Here is a 21,221-nt window from a genome sequence, read left to right on the forward strand (position 1 = left end):
ACCACTCACATAAAAAATAAGGATCTCCATCAGGTCACCCATGAAAACATGACATTTCCCATCCATCCGCCCCCCCCCCGCCGGAAAAAAAAATCACAGCAGACAAGTTCACAGACTAAGCTTTATTATTACTGCACTTGCTTTTCCTAATTAACAAAGAAAAATCCAGATCTCATTTTTTAGGGAGGGCAAGGCACTCAAAAAAGAAAAAAAAATACCTGCTAGATTTCAACTCCACAGGCCCCAACTCTGCCTGTCACGTTTGATGTTTGCCAGGAAAAGTACTCTAGGAAAAGCGCTTCTTAACACCTAATTTTAAAAATCTGGCACAGGCAGCTTAAACTAATCCAGAGTCTGGTCATTAAACAGAGAGCAAGCCTTCTTTGGGACATAAACAAATGTATCTATATGAAAGAGGACACAATCCCAAACTCTTACTGTTCCACACAGCAGTTTTCAACAACTCTGAATTACCGGGGGTGGTCATGGGTGGGGGTGAGGGCAGAGGCATTCTTCCAGGTTTTGTCATACAGGCAGAGAGAGAAACAGACAGACAGAAAAGGAGGAAGACGACAACAGAGGACCTGGCTGAACCGTCATCCTAAAGGGCCAGAACTGAACACAGGCCAATACCAAGTTTCCTCCACTACCACCTGCCCTCACCAAAAATAATCTAACACACTGGGTTTATGTACACAATTCAACAGTCACAGCCAAATAGGGCCAGAAGACCCTTACTTATATCCTTTAAGAATTAATGGAGTCAGCACATTAATTATTGCCAAAAAGCGTTTAGGAGGTATTATGAGCCACAGTGGCAGAAGTGCCCCTCAGAGCTTTGCCGAAACATATCAGCTATGGTTAAAATCTAGTGACTAAACAAAAAAGCAGACACATTCTCTGCTTCTTTCCACAGACACCAAGAGCATCTCTTCCAGTTTCAAATCTAGTAGGTTGTGCCTACATGTGATCAACGAATTTACCACATGAGAGCGAGCAGGGTACCTGAGAAAGCAGATGGACTGGAAGGACATTATTTCTTCTCTTTGGGTCTCAGGTTTCTCAGTGGTTAAATGAGAACGCTGCACTAAGTCACCTAAAATCTCTTCCAGCCCCCAAATGCCCTGATTTCACAAACCATCAGGGTAACTGGATTACTAGACTGAGGAAATTCAGGTCATTCCCTGAAGCCTTTGAGAAATACTTGAGGAAAATTGATTTTGCCTCTTTGCTCAGAAGTTACAGAAATGTATTTTCCTCCCAGTTTAACAGTGCATGCTAACAATTAATAATGCATTTAGAACTTTCTGTGTAAGCAAAATTTAGCTTTCGGGATGAATAACAAAGGCTGTAAAGAAAGGAAAAGCAATGAAACTCATCTTGAGATTTCAAATAGAAAATCAAAATTTGAAGACTATCATTAACATGAAAAAAACACATCCAAATTTCTAGGTACATAAAACATTTACAATATTAAGAAAATGTGAATTTAGCCAGTTATAAGGATTTTCATAAAGAAAAGTTAATCTTTTCATGCTCTGAAACTATTTCAAATCTCTAAAGTTATGTCTTGCTTTGAGATTATTCCTCCTGATTTCTCTCTACACAGAAGGTGTTCCTGAGAGGGTTTGAATACCTCTGCTTTTCTTCTTCCTAAACCTCCTTTCTCCTCTAACTCATCTTCAGGACAAAGCTCAAGTCCCACTTTCATATGTTTTTCCAGACTCCAGAAATCTGTTGTTCTTTCAACTCAGTCTTAGAGTCTGTTTTACTACTTTATTTGGCAATGAATTGTGTCCTGCCTTGTGTATTTCCTCATGATATTAAACTTACCTATACTAGTTTCTCATCTCTACTAGATGCGTCAGGACAGCAAGAGTATTATATCTTTACATAATTTTACCCATCAGGTATGCCCCCCCACACACACTTTTAGTATAAAATGCCTATCTCACTCAGAATAAAAACACAAAGCATGTGAGTGATGCGTAAATGATATGCCAGTCTTACTAAGATACAACATTATGGCCCACTCTAGGGGCAACTAAGTAACTGATCATCCAATCATTTTCATTCATTATTTCAAAAGCTGTTTAGAATAATCTAAACTAGGGCAACTTGGTGTGTGCCTTTAAAGCAACATAGTGAGAAGTCGGGGTCATGTGCCTCAAATCAACCACATTGCCTGGGGTCTTTCATACAAGACAAGCAACTCAGTGTAGTGGAAGGAGGTAAAACTGACAATTAAACAGACTGTCAGGAAGGAAACCTGGTAATGGATGCAACTAATTTTAAGTAGAGAAAACTGGAATAAAAAGCAGAAAACTAGCTTAGTCAGGGGTGGTAGCCTCTGATAATTAAGCACAGCCACCTCCCTTTTCCTCCTTTCAGATCTCCTCTCAGTCTCCATTTCCTCTTTGGAAAGAAAGGACTACCTCTCAGATAAAACAAATGTCTACTTCCATCCTAATTCAGCTTTTCAATGTTACATCAGCCCTACATGGGAGAGGGATCATCTTCACACGCAAGCGGGCATCCAGATCCAATAATTGTCCTTTAAGAAGCTTAAAATGCATTGAAGAATATCATCTCAATTATCTGTAGATGACAAATGTCAGCACGCTGATTTTCAAATGAAGAGGCTGAGAGATACGGACAGCTAAATGATGTTCTTACAGTTATACAGCCCTCCTGTGGAAGGGCTCAGGCCTTTGGAATCATCTTATTGCCTTTTCAACGAAATATAAAAATCTCAAAACCAAATCATTTGCAAACAAGTATCCATTCCACACAGCAATGTTAACTTGTCTATACTGCACTTACCATAATAACCTTTTAAATCGATCCTCAATCTATTTGGTCATTGACTAACAATTTATTCCAAGAAAACAATTTTTTTTTTTAAATCAGGATTTCTGCATGGATGGCATCATACTGTGTACAGCATTAATAATATGGTCTCATTATTTTTGTACAAGTTATTTGTGACAGATTAAAACTTTACAAGTCCTTTGCTATCAATGTCATCATCACCTCTCTTGCAACTATTCTCCATTTCTTTACCTAATCATCAAAGACAAAAGACAAGTTTCCTTTCCTACGTTATAGAAGTCTTGCAAAGGAGCTCCGATAGAGAAGAATACACCCAAGTGCATTGAAATAAAGTCTCCTTCTAAAGCAATACTCAGATGTGCTTAGGCGGACAGGAGAGAAACTGGCTCCATCCTTCCTAGGCACAGAATTGAATTCTAGCCCCACATTTCTGGGCATTTGCAGACTATTTCAAAGCCTTGCCCAACCTCTTCTTCCTGCCCAATCCCTCCTTTTATTCCTTTTTCCTGTTTTCAAACTTCCCTGCATTTCTCTCTTGACCCCCTCTCCATCATTCCCTCCTCCACACTCCAGTGAGTGATCTGGCCTTGGCTCTATTACTGGAAGAATTCAGGCTGGGAGGGTGCAGGTTCCATCCCACCGCCACCACATCCCCAGCTTCAATCATTGTTTTCAAGAGAGAAAATCTAAACAGAAAACTAGTCATGTTGGAAATTAAATTTTTTTTAAAAATCGGTGAAGTATCTGAAACGTCATTGAGAAAAGCAGCTTGGAAAGGCATAATATAAAAATGAAAATCAAAAAGGATAAGAATTAGGGTCATCTTTCTGAAACAAGAAAAGATCTATAATATTTACAATGGTAATTACTACAAATCACAGGCCAACAGTTTCACTACAAGCTGGTAACACACAAAGTAAAATTTCCAGTTAGCCAATCAACACTAAGTCTTACGACACAGTTGCTTGGTGAGTGTTCATCTTCTTCATTCAACAAATATTGCTGGAACACTTACTATGTGCCTGGAACTGTGTTCAGCAACCTTTGCTTTCTTTTACAAACAAAACCGAAACAGCTCCTCTTGGAGGGGAGGCTGCTCTCTCTCAGCCACAGCCTTGCTGTCCATACGATCCACAGCAGATATTTGCAAATGGCTGACTAAGTACGAAGTCTGTGAAACATTTTCTCACCTCATAAAATTACATGAAACACAAGAGGATAGAACCAACTGGCAATCTAGCCTGGGCATGGATTCAATCACAAGAGAGGACAAACGCTTGTCTCTAAACAAAACCGTTCCTGTGAGAAACCTAGTAACAATGGTAGCTACAATAACGAAGTCCAAAACACAAGTGCAAACAGAAATAGACAACCTATTATTTAAGAAGGAAAAAAGTAAAGAGTGAAAAGCATCAGGTTGAAAGCAGTTATATTCTAATCTTTGGGGAATATTTTAGTCTACTTCCTCAACTTCTAAGCTATTTTTCTAAAGCAAGTAGTTGAGACTGAAATTGAAGACTCTAGGCTCATTTCTGAAAGCCTCTCACAGGTGTCCCAGGCCACCTCTCAAGGCATCCTAGGAACCAGCCACACTTGCACTCAGCTTCCTGCAGTTTCCCTGTCCAAGTCCTCCTTAAATCTCAAGGCCCAACTCAAATCCATCTTTCTGTGTTACGTGTCCAGATCTTTCCACTAGGAATCCTCTCCACAACTCTTCCTCCCCAGACTCCTAAGGCAAATTATTTGTGCCTCTAATAACACCATCATCTCTGATTAGATTTCTAGGTGTCAGTCAGTTTCCACCACTGGAATGTGTTACTTTAGGGCAGCAAAGATGATACTCATCATGTCTCCATTTCAGTAAGCGTTTCCATAATGTGTATGAAATCTAGATTATCTCCTACCCAAAAATTATACTGTGAAACTTTCAATATTCTATAGCTGCCATATAACTATAACTTAGGGTTTGTTTTTGTTTTTTAAGAAAGCTTAACAAAATTGCCTAGGAAGTTTCTTTTCATTGCATTTACACTCAATTTTGTCACCTGGAAACAAAAATTTGAAGGTGCTAGCTGTTAATTTGCTTAATATTACTGCTGTGCATTTTTAACAAAATTGTCCAACTTTTTTTTTTCTGCCACTATCACCGTGACAAAAAAATTTATATCTACTTTTGGCATATTAGTTGCTCCAGAAAAGCCCAGAATGACAGGAATGTTGGTCCGCTTCCCAAACACAGCTCTAAAAAGATCTCCATTTTCCTTTCACTCTGAAATTCTTTGGTGACAATAAAAAGTAGGAAGATTTGTTTTCCATACTGCCTTACCCGTTAGAAGTTATTTTCAGAGTAGAAATAGCAATACAGCCTATAAAAGTCACATTTTGCTAAGGCACTGAAAATAGCACGGTTCACAGCAAAGACTATTAATATGATCCTACTGAATAATGTAGCTGTTACCCAGCTCTACACTTGGGAAGTTTTCAGGATTTAAACAGCGAAGAACAAGGATCACAAACTAAATTTAAAACACTCCACTGAAAATCATATTAAGCTGAAAACTATAAATTAAACTTGTCTCTAAGCAACAATCTAAATAGTCAAAACTTAGTGAAAACACTCACTTTCAAAAATAGCCTACTGCTCGGGAGTCTCCATTGGCTCATAACTGCCAAATGTATGTATAAAAATGCATAATATGTAAACCAACTTGAAATGAAACCTCTAAAATGCAAAAAATTATTCACTAAAAACGAAAAAGATTTTAAGTCCTCAGTTGCCATGAACTCAAAATGCATCAAAATGTCTTTGATTTTTAATCATTAGATAAGGAGCAGTTATAATGACAAATATCATTCCTCAACCTAGATTTCTTTACCATAAAAATCAGTCAACGGGTCAAGTGGCTGATATGGGAGTACCTTATTAAGTGAAAAGTAAAATACCCAGTTTACTGCATAAGAAGCCATCATCAAAATTTTACCAAAAAGTCGAGAATTATTTCAAAAAACAATCAGATCACAAGTCCTTAGCGCACCTCCTCAGAACCCTAAAGGATTCTATGGAAACATCAAAGGGATTTCAGTCACAGATTTTTCCCTGGCTATTACCCTTAACCAGGGGGAAATGATCAAACCCCTATCTATCAGCAGAGAAAATCAGACTCCTGAAAATTTTAAGCAGCAGAAAGGGAACACTGGCCTTGTAAACACAAAAATCTGCCTGGCACCCAAGTTTCTGTTTACAATCTAACCAAATAAAACTACAGATCAGCTACAGATCAGCTACAGATCATAAATCAGATGTTTGCGTTTGGTTTAATTGTCAGGTGATTAAAATACTGAGGGTTACACAAAGAAGCCCATTTTAAGTCGATTAAACAAACAAATACAACCTTCCTGGGAAAGGAGAAACACACACTCCTCTTTCTTTTTCCTCTCACTCCCCTCCCCATCTCTTGGGGATGAAGGTACCCAGCCTTTTCAACTTCCCTGAGAGGCTTGTTGTCTTAATAGCTAGCTTCCTTACTGTACCTCACAGAGGGGAACGATTCACTGCATCACAAGCAGGCAGGTTTCGTCTGAAATCTTAAGAAAGTTCATATTTTCCATGTAAAGAGAGAAAAAAATCAATTTTCCTCAAAGTTTCAAATCAAAACTCGCCAGTTTCACAAGTGGAAATCAGCAGCCTTCCACCTCCGTTTTTTCCTTCTCTCCCTGTTTTTCTTTTCCTTTCCAAGCTCAGCTCCTCTTAAGCCCAAGTAGCTTCCTCCCCATCCCTTCTCTACCTCTTCAGAAAGCCCTACCTCTACACAGAGAGGAAGTTAGTACAGCCCTGGCTATTTACACCTGGTCCTGCCCTCTGCTACTCGTGCGGCACCAACTCTGCTCAGGTCCTGGGAAGAACTGAGGGGCGTCCCTGGTGGCGCGCTCCATCCCACCCGGAATCTCCGGTGGGAGCAGCGGGATCGCGCCAGGGATGGGAGGCGCTCCCAGCTCCCAGAGCTGCTTTTCTTTGCAGATCCTTGCAGCTCCTGCGAAGCTGCTTCCCAAATCCCGAGAACGTTTGCACCCAGGAAATGTAGATCTAGCCCTCCCCCAAGGTAGAAGCTGGAAACCACCATTGAGTCTCTGTGCACGGGGATAGTCTGGGGGTGAAAATGGGAACCAGCGATGGGTGGAAGCTCATTCGGCTTCTAGACCCCAGCAAAAAAGAACAATGTGTTGCTACCAGGTGCTGAACCTCCACCTCGCCCGGGTATCGTTTCGGGAAGAACAAGAACACCCCCCCCCCCCAACCCCACCTCACCTCACCCCACCCCACCTCTCCCAAAAAGCCAACACCACCAAGTGATGGGGCAGCAGGCAGCTAGGACCCAAGGCGCCAGCGCTCAGCGGCAGCAGCGCCCACAGCCGGGCACGGGGCCTCTCCCCAGGGGCCTCAGGCACACGAACACACACAATGGGCATCCCCACACCTGCTCGGCGATGATCCGCCTCCCCTCGCTGCTTTCCCGGGTCCGCTGAGAGGTGCCAGGCACCCACGAGACACGCGCCCACAACCACGCGTGCCACGAGAGGAGAACAATGGGGGGTCAAGTTCGCCAGGAAACACACCCCAGCCCTCGCCGGGGGCCAAACCCGACCTCCGCGGAGGGAGTGCGCGTAGGGGTCGCACGGGACGCACGCGGGGAGCCCCGAGAACCGGGCGGACGGGGGCTGCTTCCCGCGGGGTTGGGAAAGGACAAGAGGGATCCTTAGCCCGACGACCGCCTGGCCCCACTCAACCCGGCCTCCGGCCCTAAGGGCGCCCCGTGGAAGGGGCACCCCGAGGAAGGGGCACCCTGAGGAGCGCGGGCTTGCGGAGCGCCCTGGGGCGCCCATCCCGGGACCCCGCGCCCACCCCGGAACCTCGGTTACCGCCGCCTCCGCCGTGGCCCCCGCCGCGTCCTCCGGGGAGCGGGAGAAGTCGGGCTCGCAGCTCGCGCCGTCCGTCGCCATCTTCCTGCCCTGGCAGATCCGAATGCGAGCTCGGAGCGGCGGCTCCGGGCTCAGCCCTCTCGGCGCGGGCGGCGCTTAACCCGCTGCGGTCCAGGGACGCGGGCGCTCGCAGCCCGGCCGCCGCCGCGCTCCCTCCTCCCGCGCCGCCGCCCCCGCCGCCTTAACCCGCTGCGCGCCGCAGCGCCGCCCGCCGCCCGGTCCCCGCCCCGCGGCAGCCGTCAGCCGGCTCGTCGAGATCCGGGAGACGGGCACATGCCCAGGCCGGGGTACGGCCCGGCGCGCAGACGAGGGAAGCAAAGCCACTGGGGGAGGCGAAGCAAGAAAGAGCCGGAGAGGGGACTCGCCCGCCTCGCACAGCCCCCACCAAGCCGGTGGTGCACAGACCCACCGGATTAAATGTCAAAGCCCCCAGAATCCGAATTCTCTATAAGAGCAAGGAAAATCCTTCACTTCTGTTCCCTCTGTCCCATCTCTAGGAATCACATAAGGCACCGTTTTCTTATTTCTTAAATTCGTTTCTTTTGGGGAGGGGGGGAGGGCTGCCCCCAGGCCATTTTTACCTCCTGGTGTATATACCTGCTTTTATTTTATTCTCCTTCTCCAAAACCCAGCAACTCCCAGATCAAAGTGCATCCTGGCACCCTTTATTACGCTGCCCCTGGCCCCTAGGCCTATCCCTTTCTATGCAATCTCTTTTTCAAGAAAGGTGAAGCAGAGCCCGCTTTTTGTTCTTTGACCCCAAGTCTGAGTTATTTTCTGAAGGGCTAACCAAGAAATTTTAAGTGCCATCGCTTATAAAGGGAAGCTCTCAACTTTTAAGGGAATTTAAAAGAATTGCCTCCATGTGGTGGGGACACATACACCAAAAAAAACCTTCCCTAAGAATTGATTTTATGGGAGTTATAGGTCTCAGAAGATATTTCATGATATGAGTGAGTTAGGCCCAAACTCTCAATTTTCCCTTCCCACATCTGACTGAATCCCTCCCTTTCCAGCCAATACCCAGGATGTGAAAATCTATCACCTTATCAAGACCATATGGTACAGGCCTTCCCAAATCACCAGATCCCAAAAATGTGTGGAAAACACAAAATCAAATGGAGGCATTCAAGCTGTGTCTCAACGAAGTAAAGTCAAACCACAACCAAATCCTGGACTTGAAATTCTGCAAGATGAATGACTGGAATGTTCAGTCCAAGGGTTAGAGATCAAGCTCATTTTTAAAAATGGCAGACTCCTAACGAAAAGTTTTGGCAATTTAATTGCTTTGCTTTCCAAATTGCATCTAAATATGACACAAACCAGGGCAGAGGACATCTTTTCTTCAAAGACCCTGAAAGAAATTGATCAATAAATTGTAGAAAGTTTCCTTCCAGAAGAGGTCTACATCAAGAAAGGACCTTCACCTGGAACCCCAGGGTTAAGGGTCACAGGTTGAGAAATCACCTCCAGGTTATCCTGTAGACAAAGGTGTTCATTTATTTATTTTCTTTGACTTTACTCTGATAGCTACTCCCTCTCTTAAACTTATGGTTTCCATCTCTGTTCATTATACCACTTTCTTTTATCAAATATTCTCTCTGAAATTGCTCACTATTAGAATAACTAGACTCCTTATAAGATGAAAGAAAAGCATTTGACAGTAAAATTTAGATGCTGAACTGATAGCAAAAATTTGAAGTTCGAACTAAAAGCATTCCTTGTTCTTTTCAAAATGCATTTTCACACATCACAAGGCAATGAATTTTCTTGATACTTGATATTGATGCTGCCTTACTACCCAAGAAATTGACTGGCTCACTTCTGGGGAAAAGAAAAAAAAGAATAAAATAATAAATTTCACTCAGGGGTTAAGAACTAGGAATATGACATGACAATATCCCCAGGAGGCAGATCCCATTGGTTTTATACATACAGCTCAACTTTAAAAGATCATCATTGGGAAGAAACAGCTTCTATTAGTCTAAATACAATTTAAAGCATAATCATGCCACAAAAGAATCAATCCCTGAGTGATTTCTTCCCTCTCGCCTCCTTTTTTATTTTTTTTCAAATGAAAAATAAACTGTTAAAAAAATCACAGGACAGCACATTTTGTAACTGCCAACTTCAGGACCTGGGAAGGAAAATAAACAGAGTTTTGTCTCTATCTTAAAGCTGCCACTGCCCGCTGCTGTGGGTTGACGGAATATCCGACCCTAATGCACAGAAGTAGCACACTAGGAGTTAACTCCCTCACAGTGGCCTGGCCCCGGGCTGCTTCTCCACCAGGAGGACACTTGCTGGTTTAAAATCTCTCCTGAGAATTAGCCTCTGTTGAGATTGCAAATTAACTCTTTCTGAAAGACTTTTCTTTGCACAAAGACAAGCTCTATTAGAGTCAAACCAAACAGATTTGAAAGGGTAGTGACTTGATGGCTCCAGAAGTTAAATCTTTTGACGCTTTGTTAAACAGCTAAATAAATTTTAAAAAAGACGTCCCAGGGCTGAAGTGAAAATTTCTGAAAGGCAGGGGAAAAGAAGAGAGATGAAAGTATAAGCAGGAAGAAAAGAAATCCCTGTAACAAACCTGAATCATGATTTGGGGACAGCCCCATGGCCTAGTGGTTGGGGCCCAGGGTTCGCAGGTTCAGATCCTGGGCGCAGACCTGCACGTGCTCATTGGGCCATGCTGTGGCAGCATCCTAGATAGAAGAACTAGAATGACCTACAACTAGGATATACAACTATGTACTGGGGCTTTGGAGAGAAAAAAAAAAAAGAGTCATGATTTTTAATCAGTGAATTTCATTCAGCATTAAAATGGAAAGAGAGAGATTGACTATATTGCAAACAGAGAAAACTATGTTACTTTTTTTTTCTTCTTTGAACATAGTGATGTGGATGACCCACTGACAGAAGAATTTGACACAAATTATTTTCTGAACCCTGGTATAGATGTATTTGTGCTGAGCCATACAGCATTCGTCCAGATTCTCTTTGAAGACCAGTGAAATGGGTTACTGCAGCGAGGAATGCAGACTGTAGTTGGGGAACCAAGTGGTTTTCTGATTAAACCATGGCCTCGGCCTCACCAGCCACATCCTCCAACAGACTAAAACAAAAACCCAGAGAGTTATACATAATGATGGGCCGAGACGCTTCCTCCCATAAGAGAAGATAAAAGAACGTACACATATCCTAAAACAGTTTCCCTCTTGGAATAAGAGAATTCTTTATTTCAGTCAAATGACAACATTTATGTTAACTCCAGAGAGCAAACCATATGTTATCATGTCTTGGTATTGCCAAATGACAAAATTACTGAGGAGCAAATCATTTCTGACTGTATCCACAAGGCTATAGTTATACAATTTAAATATTCCAGACCATGCTTATCCCTGTCTACACCACGGTGACCAACCTAGGAAGCCCCAAATCTTGACATCACGAACTCTAACAAAGAGCACAGATGAGCTTGGGGTGCCCTATATCTATCACATGCTATTGAAACCAGGACATTGCCAGAAACGAGTTTTCGTGTGACCCAGCTACATTCTCTCATCGTCAACTTGTCATTATCTGCATGTGCTTAGGCTCTTTGTGGATTTCACTCAGTAAATTTAATCCTAATCTAGTTAGCCACTCTTGTCAACAAGAAAGGCCTCCTCCAGCAACTGCAGTTGGTGTGTGCCAAGGGAATGCAAGCTAATTTTACCTAAGCTAAAGCAAAACATAATTAGGAAATTAAATCTTCTAGGTAGGAAGTGAGCCAAAGCTAAACATAAATATATCATTATAATCACTCCCAGCCCATTTTATTACCAATTCTAGCTATGAACTGCATTTGGTTATTCAGTGCTAACGTGATGTCCAAAGAGAAGATTTTATTGAAGAGTTAAAGGTACAGTAAGAACATTATTTCCCAGCCTAGTCACTCTAAGAACAGAAACTGGGGCTAATACAGAACAATGAAGCAGTATTGGTTCAGTTCTATTGAATGTTTTTAAAATCCTAAACCATTACTTGTTGGTTTGTACTCTTATCTGCAGAAGTCATTTACAAGAGTAAGTTTTAGTGCAGAAGGATGTTTTAGTGCAAAACCATTATGGAAAAACAATTTTGACAAAGAAATCTGGCCCACTTCTGCCCTCATTCACCTGAATTGGGAAGGAATCTGAATATTTCCATTTATTCAGCCTCTTTAGCAACCCCACAAGCTTGCAGTATGTAGTTACTAAGCAACCACTAATGCAGGGGTGTTTATACCATTAGGTATTAATTATAGGAAGCTTTATTTTTCTTAGAAAGTTTAGAAACTATATAAATAGATTGTGAGATCAGACCCTTCTCTGCTCTGATTAGGAGTGCAGAGCTAGCTATAAAACCACAACTGAGATTTTTTTTCATTTTAGGGTATGTATTGTTCAATTCAAGAGGAAATGTAGTGTTTGAAGAATTACTAAGAAAACTATAGATTGATGCCCTTCGGTTTTCATAAATATGCAGATGGCATTTATGATTGACTCAGTGATGATTTACTTATGATATAAAATGCAGAAGAAAAGCCATAAATGTATAGCTCTCCCATGTAAAACTGTGCAATAAATCAATGCATCCACATTTCCCAGACAGTCATAATCATTAGCTGTACACTAAGTTAATGGAGTTTCAAATACTTTTGGAATTTTGGAGACATAAATTCTACCTCACAATGCCCAAAATCTCACTTGATGACAATAGTTGTTTTGTCCACCAAGACATTTTTTGATTGATTCAAATCAGTTGGGCTCGTTGAAAATTGCCTGGAAATGTGATACCATTATTTGAAAAGAAATAATGTAAATATAGAGAAAAGTTATTCGATTAACCAACAAATACAAAATAAAATTAAATTCATAATATTTATGAAACAAAGTCATTGCTAGACTTGAAGACTTACTTGCCTTTCTGATTCAAGAACTGAAGGGAAAAGAAAGCATTGGTGTTGCTATTCTCGTTCTCAGGAAGGCGAAGTCACTTGTATAATAGTGAAAATACTTCTGACAGATCAGCATTAAGGTTTGAGTAGTCTGGAATGTATTATTCTGGCAATTAAAGAAATATCTAACCACTGAAGTAGTTTTGTGTTAGCAATACAATATTTTTTCCTCATGGAAAAACAGAAATAGGCACATACTCTTCTTTCCTATCAGAGTCAACATCTCTTTATCATTACATCATCACTTAATACTCATGATTTATCACTTTCAGCATTAACATCTTCTTTGTTAGGAATCAATTCAGTTGGGATGTATTGTACCACTTTTTCCTTCATTCACTATCTGCGAAGGACCTTACTTTGTCAGTTTTCAGCCTCCCCCTCCTGACCACTGACCATCCAAAAGGCATGATACCATATGGGTCACAAGACACCTTTGCTTGACATTTTCTGCTTGGATCAGCCCTCAACCCCTACCTAATTTGGCCATAGATACCATTGGAATGGTGGTGGGGAACTCCATTCTCAGAATTTAAAATCTGAGGTGGTGGCAAAGGAGGAGTTGATCTGAACGTGCTCAAGACCCCCTGAGCTTGAGGAGTGGATAAAGACACCTTGCTTACAAATACCACATTGTATGCTTCCATTTCCTGTAAAAAAAAATCATTTTTAGAGCTATAGAAATGCACAGAAATGGAATCATAGATTCAAACATGAGTGGTAAAGCAATAAAGCGTCTAAGAAAAATATTTTCATGAACTTGTAGATCAGAACCTAAGCCCTTACTTTTAACACAATTTAATTTACAAATCTTTTTCTCGTATGGTTAGTGTTTTGTGTCCTGTTTATGAAATCTTTTCTCAGCTCCTTAGCCTCCCAGATGCTGTTTTCTGTTGGCTTTCTTGGAGGCTCGTTGCACATGCCCAGCTTAGAATTCAGCCTGAAATCTGAGAGGAAACTGTGTACAGACTTTTTGGATTCTTCCTCTTAAGTTCCTTCTTCTCTGGTTCCTTGTCCTTCAAGTCCCAGACACATTGGCAACCCCTAAATCCTGACCTTTATATCCTTAGCCCAGAAAACTCATCTTTATTCCCCAACTGTCCTCCACTCCCATCCTACTCCTTCTGTCAAGAATCATAGTTCCTCAAGTCCTGCTTGCGTTCATGGCTCACCAATGCCTTCTGACAGTTGTTTCGTATATATTGTTTCACTTTTTCTTGTTGTTTTCAGTTGGAGGGTTGGCTCAATTACTAGCCTCTCTGTCATGACTGGAACTGAAAACCACATGTGTTTACTTTTAGAGAGAGTGTTTATAACTAACAAAACTTCCTAATCTTCCCTTGCCTAGTCAGATTGTATCCAGGACCATATTATTTGTTTTCTCATCCCAGGGATTGGGGGAACCCAGTTTAGACTCTCCAGTTGCTATTGACAAACAGAATCCAGGCACTGATCTGCTACCTCATCTATAGTCAGACATGAAAAACGATATTGGCAATTAAGGATGACATTGCAGCAATAGAATATAATTCCATGATGTACGAACTCTATTACCAGGCTTAAAATGCAGCTACGTTCCTCTTATTTCTAGGGAGTGCCATGCCCGCATAGGTTTCAGAAAATGAGACAAAAGTTAGAGATTGAAAAGAGGAGGAGAGGAAGAAGAGAGTGAGGGTGGCCTTGGGTTTCCCTCATTTAAGAGACTGATGGTTAAATGGATGTCTTTCAAAGAACAAAGGCATCTGAAATGTGAAGATTCTGGCACATTCTTGGAACCTTTGGCAGATTTTCTGGACTTCAAGGTCAAATGAAGATGATGGCTCTGTAGGAATGTTAACTTCAAGTCTGCAGTACCTAACACTGACCTAGCACATGACAAGCAGTGGAGAAATGCTAAATCAAATTAATCCAATGAAGCTGATGGGTGGATTGATGGAAAGACAGATGAATAAATGGATGAAGTAAATACTACCAATTATTTACTTTTTTGTGTCATTGGCCCCTTGGGCATTGTCATGAAACCTATGGATTCCTTCTCAGAAAAAAAGATTAAATGCAAAGAATATAAGATAAAATTGTAAATGAAACCAGTTATATTCAAATCCAGTGATTAAAATTCTGCATATAAAAAACAAATGTGTAAGTTAGCAAGAGATGTGCTTCTTTATAAACACGATAAGTAACATGATATAGTCGTGGGCCCCATAAGTAATGCAATTTTGAAGTTTCTGTGAGTGTAAATCATATTTTGAGATCTCTACAACAATTGTATTGAGAATTTATAGTATATCTCTGATTTCTATTGTGATGAAGTCATAGGTATTGCCAGGTCTATTGTGGCCTATTGCCTAAATTCTTAATTGAAGTAAATTCTAACTATCAGTGAGAGGTTAATGAACATGAAAATATAATTCATATTACTTTCATGGACTTCCCATGGAATTCTATCTGTGAACCCATAGTTTGGAACCTTGCTCTCTAGATATCAGGGAGAGTTCATACTTGTTAAAATGAAAATTTCCACCCAACTTGACACATTTAGTGAGTTGTATATATAAATATGTATTTATATAAAATGTGGGCATATATATAAATATCTTTTATTTTTGAAGGGAGGAGGATTAAAATTTAGATATGATAGGCCAAGTAAGGTGTGCTGAGAAGAGAGAGCTTAAAGATTCCCAAATGTAGAGTAGACCCCCACCCCTCCAACAAAACCAAACAAAACAATTCAGGTCACACACTGTGGAGTGGTGTTAGTACAGGGCTCCATGACGAAGAGCCTCAGTCTAACCATGTGGCTTTGGGCAAGTGCTTCTCTCAGTTACCTCATCAGTTAAGTGGTAATCATAATGGCTCTTGCCTTATAGGGTTGTTGAGAGGATTAAATTGATTTATTCATTTTAGGCACTTAGGACAGTATCTGGCCCCCAGTAAACTTCCAATAAGTTTTGACTCTTCACTCTTTTCATGCTCTGTACATACCTTTTAAAGAATGAACAGTCACCCTAATATATATGATTCTACAATTAAACAACAATCCTAACAAGGCTATTTATATAAATTTTTCATTTTAAACCAAATATTCCAGGATTTTAGGTTAAGTAGTAAAAACTCTCCACCAGTGCTCACAGAAGTCATAATAGGGAAATGCGGGATGAGTCGCAGGAGTCAGTTCCATCCAATTGACTGTTGTTACATTTAGTGCAGGTCTCTTTTTTATCAAATGAGGAAATACATTTTAATTAAATGTACATAGTATTGGTTCAAAAATATCACTAGGGGTTATGTAGAGCTGAGGTCACAAACTCTGGCTTAGTCCAGGCCTTTAGATCCAAATCAAGCCTTGTCCAAGCCAACAGGCTAAATCCAGTGAGCAGACGTGTTTTGTTTGACTCATACAATGTTTTCCTTTTAAAAAAGGAATAAATTGCCAACATTTAAGAAGTAGAGAATTTAATTTAAAAATTCGGCTTTCCAACCTCTCAAGAATTCAGAGGACCTGATACCACTGGGCTCACACTTGAGTCCCTTTGAGACTGAGGCATGTCCTCTCCAGCCTGCTGGAATTTCCACCTGCCTTGTTTTATTTGCCTTTACTTCTGTGTTTCCCATAAGGACATTTACTTGCTTGTCTTCCATAGGATTTTAAATTCATGATGTCTAATGCAAAACATTGTAGTTTAGGTGATTCCAATAAGATGTAATTCATTTTATTCATTTCAGTAAAAAGGGTAGAAGAAACTTGGACTGAAAAACATGTCTAAGTCCTGGTGATGCAAGTATCTTGCCATTCGTCATCAAAATGCCTGCTAACAATTCATAAATCCTCTAAAAAAGGTTGATATATGCATCTATTCTCAGCTGAATTGTGCCCCCTTCAAAATTCCTATGTTGAAGTCCTAACCCCCAGTACCTCAGAATGTGACTATATTTGGAGAAAGAATCTTTACAGAGGTAATAAGGTAAAATGAGGTCATTTGGGTGGACCCTAAACCAACGTGATTGGTGTCCTTATAAGAAGAGATTAGGACACAGACACACAGAGGGAAGACCATCTGGGAAGACCACCTAGAAACCAAGGAGAGAGGCCTCAGAAGAAACCAACCTGCCGACACCCTGATGTTGGACTTTTAGCCTCCAAAACCGTGAGAAAATAAATTTCAGTTGCTTCAGCCACCCAGTCTATGGTACTTTGTTATGGCAGCCTGAGCAAACTAATATGGTATTTGTTCTGAATGAGTTCATCCTTCCTCTGCTCTCCCACAACTGGCCATTATGTCAATCAGCTCGTCTCTAGGGTAAGAAGAAGTTCTGGATGGACTCGAGGCAGTGTGGGGTGCCCTGGTGCTTCTCAGGGCAAGTATTCCCTCAGACAATCCCGAAGTTCATCACAAGCAATTTGTCCTTAATAATAGGCATACTGAAGTTTGCTGTTTTCTTTGGTACCGAAAATGAGATCAGATTCAAGGTCATTTCTATATCATCTCATTCCTTTGATTTTGATATGCTTTAAGGAGTCTGAGAAAAAGAGGATTTATAGCCAGCCCACCAAGCATCATACAAAGTTTGTCACAAGCCTGAAGTGTGCCCCACATGCAAACCTTTTCCATCAACGTGCCAGGGCTCAGAACCGCCCACACTACACTACTCCAGGGGACACTATGCACTCAGCAGCCCCATGTTCCCCAGAAGCCTGTGAAGGCTGAATAAGATTCAGAAACACTAGTTGTAAATTAAGATGCAGGGGATTTGGTGCTAGAAGACCTGTTTGACCTGAAGCAAGTGACTGATCTTCACTGAATCTCTTTCTCTCTCTATAAAACAGGAATGAGCATTCAATACTTACTTCACAGGGTTGTTGTGAGGATTAAATGAGATTAACATGCACAAGTGTCTGGAATGCTGAAAAGAGCTATACAAGGAGTATTATGACCTCAAGTTGCCTCCCAGCCCTCGGGTTCAAGGATTCTGTCAAGCTGGACATCTGCAGCCTCATTATTAAGAAACACCACCAGCCCTCAGTTGGGTCAGACCCTGTTGGAACTTCTGTCCTATGTACACACATATTTCTGGGCTCTTCATTAAGGAAAGGCTTTCGGGGTTAAAGCATGGAAGGAGTTTCTCTTTCCGTCACTACTATGTTTTTTGTAAGTGAAATTTCCCCTGTCAGAACACATCAAGATACCATGGTGACAATTGCTATAGAAATGCTAGATTTAGAAAGAAATGAGGTGATTTCAATTGTTTCCTGCTACCCATGCAACAGCCTAAAGCAACCTGTGCCAGCCAGATGACTGAAAGTGACCACCTGCCCAGAATCTCTGGACCACTCTCTGCTCTAGAACCCGAGACTCCCACTTCCTAAGGCCTTTCAGAGGTTGTGCATAGAATTGAGTCCCAGCCTAATGTTACCTGGGACACAGATAAACTGGGACAACATTAACAGAGCTGCGTTTTTTTAAATCCATAATTATCCACTTGAATCCAGATGACAGGTCATTAAATCGAATGACTACAAGGGACAGGTATGTCGGATATCTGAATAAGGGTGGCCAGGTGTGTAAGACAATAGAGAACGGTAGGAACAACAGGAACGTGCAGGTTCTATCCAACTAAGGAGAAAATGTCCTTGAATTGCGTCAAGAAACAAACTCAGCAATGTCAGAGCTTCCAATGTTTCAAGAGAAAGAAGAAATCAAATGTTTATGTGAAATTTCCCAATTTTAAAAACATATCTGCAAGTCAAATCTGGCCATGGCTGCCAGTGTTCTGATGAATGGATGCCCCCAATCCAGGAATCACCTTCCCCTAGCCTTAAAGTATGGAAAAATGGGAGCATGCTAAAAATGTGCATTCTCAGTGGCCTTCCCAGGTATCCCCACTGAATAAGCCCCTTTTGGAGGCTAAACAGCTGCATCTTTTAATCAGCAGCCCAGGAGATTCATCTGCAGATCACTCAGGGACCACCTTTAGGAGCACACGGCTGAAGACAGCAAGCTCCTCATAAGCTAATGTCCATCTGTATCTCCCCTGGGCCCTGCACAGTACCAGGCACAGGAAGTTTTAGTAGTGAGCGAATTCTTCCGCATCGTAGTGCTGTATCATAACACTAGTAAATGTTTACGAAAACTTGAATTAACTCATTTTTATCTGTCTTCAGGTGGCTAGCAAAGCCCCCAAAATACAAGATACTAAGCAAATACAGGAAAATAAATTTATATTGAGGCAGGAGAGAAGAGCAAGGAAAATTCTGGAATATGGGACAATTTCTGGGGAGAGCCGGCCTGGGTGAGTGGGCTTCAGTGTATGACCCCATAGCATACAGCTCAGAGGCACTGAGAAGTGTTTAAAGATATCAAAATAAAATTGACTGTTTCATCACAATAGCAAAGTTTGATACAGTGGAAAATAATCAGACAATTACCATTTATCTTCAGGTATTTTGATTTGTCAAAATTAGGGTGATTAATAAAATACATCTATGAATTAAGGACAGATAGTAATAGAGATCTCTCAATCAAAAGACAATAAATATTGATATTTTACATCAAACTCCAGATTTTCCTGTCAATTCCCTTGAAACTCATTTATATATTCCTCTAATTATCTTTAGAGTGAATCACAAGTTCTCATTTATTGAAAGTATCTATGCAGCAATACTTCCTGCTTCTCAGGGGAGGGGTGGTGAATTTTTAATCGATGTTGATTTAGGAACACACTGTGAAGAATATTTAAAAGGATTCGATTTTTTCAAATTAATTATTTTGAAGGTCGGCATAGTAAAAATGATAAGGATATAACAAAAACAATATGCAGTTATGTTTAGAATTTTCTTACAAATTATAAGGATTCCGTGCTCCCCACCAACTTTTTTCTACAGAAACTGGAATCTTCTTGCTCCCTTCTCTGTCTGAAGATCCTAGCTACTGGGACCCCTTGAAGCATTCACAGGCTGGGCATCTTATCTCAACTTCAATGCCTGTGTCCTCTCTGTTTATCTACTGAATCTCTCCCTTTTTGCCTCATGACTGTATTTGATTATCCTAATATAAGTGTTGGCAAACTTTTTCTATAAAGTGCAAGGTAGTAAATATTTTAGACTTGTAGGCCGTATGGTGTAGCAACAACTCAACTCTGCCCTATGTAGTGTGAGAACAGCTATAGAGGTTGGACCAGATTTGTCTTGCAAGCCATATTTTGCTTACCCCTGTTCCAAAAGAAAATTATGTGCTTTTTACATTGTTTACAATTGTATCTTGTCTTCCCAAATAGACTGTACATTCCTTGCAGACAGGAAAGTCTAAATCCTGTTTTCCAACACCTCTAGGACTTTGGCCTACAATGTTTTGATCATTATTTGGGTTTGATGAATGTTTGTTTGTTGATTGTTGGCTAATTATTTGATTTCATGTGTGTGTGGAGAAAGTGTGTAGGGAAAAGTCTCAGAAAATGACAGAATTTTTTTAGAGGAAGAGACCTTGGCCATCATCCATCCTCTGACTTTATAGACAAACCCAAGGTCCAGATGGGCTCATGATTTCAGCCATACAGGAGGTCACACGTTATGCTTCATATATAAATGCAATTCTAGTGAACACAACTTTATCAGGCTTCTTTTAACGTTCTAATGAAATGAGCTGAGCTCTCATCCCATACAACGCAGGTGTGTCCAGTGCCCTCCTTTGTATTTCTAAGGATTTTCTAGAGGTATTTCAGTCCCCTGATGTTATTCCCTTACTCGCTGCTCTGAGTCCTTACCTTTTGACCCTCTTGCCCTCAGATCTCCCAATCATGCCATAAGTTTCTTTTTTCTGCACAGTGGAAGATCTGTTCTTAGTTTTTCAATCATGAAAACCTTCTCCACATTTTAAACCCAATGAGCCTTTTAATAAATGTAAAAATCTAATCCCCTGCTGATTCAGAAATGCATCCCCCTAACCCTGCTGAAAGTCACCAACCTTTGTGTATTTCCAGCAGCCAAGATGGATGAATTTTACTTTCAGGAGTTCGAATCATAAAAACAATTATTTTTCAAAATATAAAATTGCATTATTATGCCAAATACTCTTTTTCTTACTGCACACACTGCACATACCTCCAGAGATTCTAATTCCCACCTCCAAACGCAGACATCCATGCCTCCCTGTGCCTAAAGGAGCTGAATCTTGCTCCAACCCTGGCAGAAAACCTGGGATAAATTTACAGACAAGGCTCAGATTCGAGAGAACAGACAGCTTATGGTAACATTCTGCTCCTTCTGGAGTCATACACAAAGTAGGCAGCCAATTTTCCATAGTTCATTAGAGGGAAGTAAAGCATCCTTAGCACCCCTACTGACAAAGATTTGATGCTTAAAGTGATCTCAGAGTATGTGCATAATCAAAGACTTAAGATGTCCGACAAATAGCAGTAAGGGCTCTTGTCTAAA

General features: G+C 41.1%; 1 protein-coding gene across 7 annotated transcripts in view; it reads right to left on the reverse strand.

Annotated features, from left to right (window-relative positions):
* CTTNBP2 (cortactin binding protein 2) overlaps window positions 1-8,032 on the reverse strand; it is a 153,063-nt gene extending 145,031 nt beyond the window's left edge. For 2 of the 7 annotated variants that reach the window (XM_070616391.1, XM_070616387.1), the window contains exon 1: window positions 7,750-7,975. In XM_070616391.1, the coding sequence (XP_070472492.1) occupies window positions 7,750-7,830 (81 nt within the window). In that variant the 5' untranslated portion in view covers window positions 7,831-7,975. The other 5 variants (XM_070616386.1, XM_070616390.1, XM_070616388.1 and 2 more) reach the window with 5 other exon arrangements.
* Between the last annotated feature and the right edge of the window lie 13,189 nt (window positions 8,033-21,221).

This window comes from Equus przewalskii, chromosome 4 (assembly GCF_037783145.1).
Source record: "Equus przewalskii isolate Varuska chromosome 4, EquPr2, whole genome shotgun sequence".
NCBI classification, from domain to species: Eukaryota; Metazoa; Chordata; class Mammalia; order Perissodactyla; family Equidae; genus Equus; species Equus przewalskii.